The 5,925-nt window shown below is 35.3% G+C and overlaps 1 protein-coding gene across 3 annotated transcripts in view; it reads right to left on the reverse strand.

Moving 5' to 3' along the window:
- LOC106876520 (cilia- and flagella-associated protein 74) overlaps positions 1–5,925 on the reverse strand; it is a 59,473-nt gene that overhangs the window by 14,593 nt on the left and 38,955 nt on the right. For all 3 annotated transcript variants that reach the window (XM_052976867.1, XM_014925100.2, XM_052976868.1), the window contains 4 exons: positions 4,872–5,045; positions 4,561–4,694; positions 2,080–2,246; positions 1,100–1,203 (listed from right to left, as the gene is read on the reverse strand). In XM_052976867.1, coding sequence (XP_052832827.1) covers positions 1,100–1,203; positions 2,080–2,246; positions 4,561–4,694; positions 4,872–5,045 — 579 coding nt within the window. The remainder of the gene's footprint in view (positions 1–1,099; positions 1,204–2,079; positions 2,247–4,560; positions 4,695–4,871; positions 5,046–5,925) is intronic.

Raw genomic sequence — 5,925 nt, forward strand, 5'->3', positions numbered from 1 at the left:
TATATATATATATATATATATATATATATATATATACATACACACATATGTAAATATATATATATATATATATATATGTGCGCGCGCGCACACACAATTTTCTCAAGGTGCCATGCAGTGAGACTGAACCTAGAACCATGTGGTTGAGAAGCAAGCTTCTTACCACACAGCTACACTTGCATGAGCGAATAAGACTGACTAGGGTAAATAAATTCGGGGGACATTACTGTCTTCTTACATGTATTATTAATAGTGATATTACTTAAATAACTTAAAGTGAATTTTAACTAACAAGCGCTTGCTTTTTAACTAATACAAGAAATTACAATGAGTTGTGTCCCCTGTAAGCAAGGCCCGTTACTCTATTTCGCTACACCTAGAGTATCACATAAATTATTTGAGTTTGCAGAATTTTATAGAAGAATACTAATATTTGCTTTGTCTATTAGAGCCTTTCATCTCTTTTACTCTTTTTCTTGTTTCAGTCATTTGACTGCGGCCATGCTGGAGCACCGCCTTTAGTCGAGGAAATCGACCCCAGGACTTATTCTTTGTAAGCCTAGTACTTATTCTATCGGTCTCTTTTTGCCGAAGCGCTAAGTTACGGGGACGTAAACACACCAGCATCGGTTGTCAAGCGATGGTGGGGGGACAAATACAGACACACAAACACACATATATATATATATATATATATATATACATATATACGACGGGCTTCTTTCAGTTTCCGTCTACTAAATCCACTCACAAGGCTTTGGTCGGCCCGAGGCTATAGTAGAAGACACTTGCCACGCAGTGGGACTGAACCCGGAACCATGTGGTTGGTAAGCAAGCTACTTACCACACAGCCACTCCTATATATATATATATATATATATATATATATATATACACACATGTGAAGGCATGACTATGTGGTTAAGAAAATTGTTTGACAACCATGTGGCTTTGGTTTCAGACCTACTGCACAGCATATTGAGTCTTTCTTTTCCTTCCTTTCAACTTACCTACCTACCTACACACTCATCCATCTATCTAGCCACCTACCAATTTATCTATCTATCTATCATCATATTTCTATGATTTTTCATCTTACCTCGTCGTCATAGACACTGCCAACACAAGGGAAAATGGCAATAGGTACATCTTCAGGAATTACAAACTCAAATGAAACAATTTCTGTATTTGAGTGATGCTTGCCTGCAAATAACAATACAAATATCATGTATGGCTTTGCCTGTTGTTACAATGTAGTCATTTTAACAGAAATGTAGTAATTTAAAATGGTTGCAATGCAGTCATTTTAATATTGAAGTAGGCAGATTACAATTCAATAGAAATAAGGCCAGAGGGGATTTATTATCGAAACAAAGGAGAAATTACATATCAACACATATTTTTAATTCAACAAATTAGATACAAATTAGAAACATCACCTGAGCTACAACAGCTATGATACACTGGACTGCATCACAAAACAAGAAAAAAAAAAACTGGCCTTTGTCTAGAAAATATTCCAGCTCTCAACAGTTATTAACCCTATACAAATCTCGAGTGAAACCTACAATGGAATACTGAGCTACATCTGTTGGGTGTTGTGACTACAAATGTAGCCATCCTAGTCTCCACCTCCATCTCACAAAAAAAGGTTATTTGACTGATTAATATGAAGTAACTCACACTCTCCAATCTCTCATCAACAAAACTTGTGTCCCCTCACTTAAACCCTAACCTTTACCCATACTATTGTGGTTTCTACTTTCTGGAGTGGCTTATTTTGTACCAACTCCACTCAAGCCCTCCCAACTCACTCGTTTCTCCTATCATGACTCGTACTGTGGTTCACTCCCCAGCCCCTTATTAACCAACCCCATCTCTCGGTTTTTCTCCCTTGTCAACATATGGTTATCTAAAAAGAACATAACTATTCTGAATCTCACAGATCGCAAAGGTGCCTTTGAGACCAGTGTACAGCCTTTTCCATTAGAGAAAACCACAAAAAAAACAAAAAAAAAAACAATGTCAGCAAGAAAAATGATGGTGATGATGATGATGCTGTCTATATTTTCAACTCACCTTTATGGCTGCTGTCACTTTTCATCTCTTGGTTGTCTGGATATTTGGAGAGGTAGACAGTTGCTTCTGATTTATCATACAGAGCTGTTCCCTTAAAATTGATTACCTGATGTGACAGTTTTAGGGGTGGAGCAATGCCCAAACCCTTACATTTCAGTGGGAACTCACTGAAATATTAAAAAAAAAAAATGATAAAAATTAAGATGCTATTTTTGAAATAGGTTTTTAATTACATTTATTACATTTCATGCTATTTTTCCTGCAGATGTTCACTTGTGAATTATTCAATAAAAACATCTATGGCAGTGAGCTCATCAATTTTAGAGTGCCATGGGTGCAGCCAAACCTAACCATTAAAACAACAAAGAAACATAGGAAAAAAATATTTTAATTATTTTAAAATTTGGTTAATTTTACAAGTAGAATGGCTAAGTGGATAAGGTATAGGAGTATTGGGTCACATGTCTCCAGCTCAAATCCACTTGAAATTTTTTATTGTTACAATGAGTATTATTCTACATGACACATAGCTGTTGGGAATGGGTACCAGATCTTCTAAGAAAATAATCTCTGTAGACAGGTGAACAACCAAGTTAGAAAGAAATCTCGTCTATTTAATGCCACTGTTGTCACTCTGAGATTGAACCTGCATCAGTGTCAACTTATTAAGAGGCAACATACAGGTCTATAATGAAGAGACTGCACTTACACAACTTAAAATTGAACAAGTTCTTCCAATTAACTTACCCTGTTTTGGTGTAGAAAGAAAAAATAGACACCTCTTTACAGTTCATGAGCTATAAAATAGGTTATCACAAAGTATAAACAACTCATCACTGTGTAAATACTATAAATTGATAATAAAAACAGAGCCTGAGGAAACAGGTGGTGGTCTGTGTCAGCAAAAATTATTCAGTGAACTTCATGTATGTGTTTAGATAACTCTGTATGTTGTAAGAAGAGGAATCTAAATACATTGGAGCAATCCTTTTGTCTAAGACAGAGACAAATAGTTTCAACTGATAAATACCATTTTGGGTAACATGTTGAGAGGTGGGCTGCACCAAACTGTCCACAGAAATATACTACAGGACAATGAACAGTCATTGAATGGGTTATGAGGTTTACACCTGCACTCCATTAACACAATGATGTTTTTAGTGATAGATGTCAAATTGTGAGGAGGTGTATAGGCAATTGAATCAATCTCATTGTATTACAGGTACTAATATGACCCACAAAAGTGATACAAAATCCTGCAGAATTTTAACTGAAAATGTAAAGATAACATTTAAGAGAGATATTGAAAAGACAGTTCTAGGGAGATGGAACACTGTCATTCAGTGTTGATGTGTTTAGCATTTAGTATTCAAATTCACAGATACCATATAGAACAAGTGGAAAGGTCTTCATTTAACCTGATGTTGGATTTTGCCTAATCAGAAAAACCAAAATGAAATGAGGACATAATGTGGAATCCCCTTTCTGTAACTGTGGACAGTCTAAACCATAAGTCACTAGTTAGTTTTCACAGTATTTGTTTCCTTGCAAAATTGTATTTTAAAAAAATGGGAAGATTTGATATAGATACAAAATAATAACTTTAGGCTACTGAATTCGTAGCAATTCAAGAGATTCGACTAAATGGTTTATCTTATTTAGTCTCCTCTTTCTATGTCCATTTGAATCCAAATCCTATCAGGGATAAATTTTACCTTTCATCAAAGAAAAGTTATAAAATTAAGTATTATAAAACTGCTTCTTCAGTGCTCTGCCATTATCAACTGAGAATGTATCCACTTCCCCACCTTTGCCTCACAGCATTGACACCATAAGGATATGTTCAGATTTTTAAAACCTGCACACACATACACACATATGCATATACAAATGGATAAATAAGTAGTTGGATGGATGGATAGCTAGGCAGATGGGAGAGTGATTCATAGATTAACACACATGACAGGCAGATGTCATTCATATTTACCCTCATTTTATAGTTTTATTTATTGTCGTATGTATTCTTTAATACAATGTGGCACCGGTGCCTATTTCCAGACCAGTTGAATGAAAGCAGGTAGTGTAAAATATCTTGCTGAAGCTCTAATTTTCAAAGACAAAATCCCCACATATCTGGAATGCCTCTGATCATATATCAGCTTGATCAGGGCTGACCTGGGGTTAAACAACAGTTTCAGTAATGATGTATATACATCATCATCATCATCATCATCATCGTTTAACGTCTGCTTTCCATGCTAGCATGGGTTGGACGATTTGACTGAGGACTGGTGAAACCGGATGGCAACACCAGGCGCCAATCTGATTTGGCAGAGTTTCTACAGCTGGATGCCCTTCCTAACGCCAACCAAAAAAATACAAGACAAAAAAATAAGTGTGAAATGTCTCTTTAATAGTAATTGAAATGAGAAACAAAAACATATTTTAAAAGTGAAATACTTATGAAATACCAGTAGTTACCTGTTTGTTAATGTCTTACACACAATATCAAACTCATATTCCTTAGCAGTGCTTGGTTGGAACACAACTTCCAGTGTCAGACTTTCTAAAGGTAGTATAGTGCCAAAGCCATCATTTGGTTGTACATCAACAAACTGGGAAACAAAAATGCCATTATTATAGAGATAGATAAAATAAGTAATAATAGGCTGAAATAAATACTGAACTCTATAAAATCAACTAAAAAACCCCTGAAGATGATTCCCATCATGGCCACAGTACAATGACTCAAACCAACAAAAGAGCAAAAACAGAATGAAAGATATACTAACAGAAGGTATGTTCAGGAAGGCAAACTGTTGAGGCAGGAGGGATTTATTGTACAGCTCAACATAACGACAGGCAGATTCAAATATTGTACAATTACCGAAGTCAATAGAACTTTCATTAAACTGGAGGTCAGATGAAGTCACAACAGCATGTACTGTGAAAATGATTGGCTTGCGCTACAAAAGAAGTTAAAAGACAACTAAATTTAACAGCCAGTTTTATGAAAAAACAATTTCTTTTAGCTTAGTCAGAGGCAGACTGATTCAGTCTTGTGTTGTACTGTGTTGTACAGGAAGTTAAGAGTTAAGACACAAACTTCTCTGAAAGCCAACTGACATCATTTAGAAATATAATTCAATTTCATTTTCTCTTATTTTCTGAATCCTTTAAATTTCATTTTCTCTAATTACCATTCCCTATGCACTCTCTCTCTCTCTCTCTCTCACACACACACACACACACACTCACCATCAAAAATTCAAGTCCTACTGACCTTGTTCTTAGCCCGTGCCACATAAAAATCTAAGAATTTACCAAGCTACTACTAGTAACAATGCAAAACAGCTCAAATCTGATAAATTAACACATCTCAAATCTGGTTTCAATTTACTATCCAATGACCTCTTCAGTGAACACACACTCTCACTTGTATATGCACATATGCATACAAACGTACACATACTTACATATACAAACACTCCCATAACCAAATAGCACACTTAAACACTTAAAATTCTTTGTATCAAATTGAGAAAAAAAAAAAAAAAAAAAAGGAAGCTAACAATAAACAAGTCAACATTCTCCCTGAGAAAAATCTCTTAACACGCCTCATCCCACACCATCTCTGAACAGTATGTAACATCTCCAGGCTTGAATGCAATAGTAGTCTGAGAATTCTCAACTTAGATGAATAAAACTGGCTACTGTGAGGCATTGAACTCTCCAACTGTCTCAATATGGTGTGCATTTATTTGTATAAGTTTATATTCATACAGACATATATATGTGTCTGTGAGTGTATTTATGCATATGGTAAAACAGAATCCAAGGAAACTG

Source organism: Octopus bimaculoides, chromosome 26, assembly GCF_001194135.2.
Source record: "Octopus bimaculoides isolate UCB-OBI-ISO-001 chromosome 26, ASM119413v2, whole genome shotgun sequence".
In the NCBI taxonomy this organism is placed as follows: domain Eukaryota; kingdom Metazoa; phylum Mollusca; class Cephalopoda; order Octopoda; family Octopodidae; genus Octopus; species Octopus bimaculoides.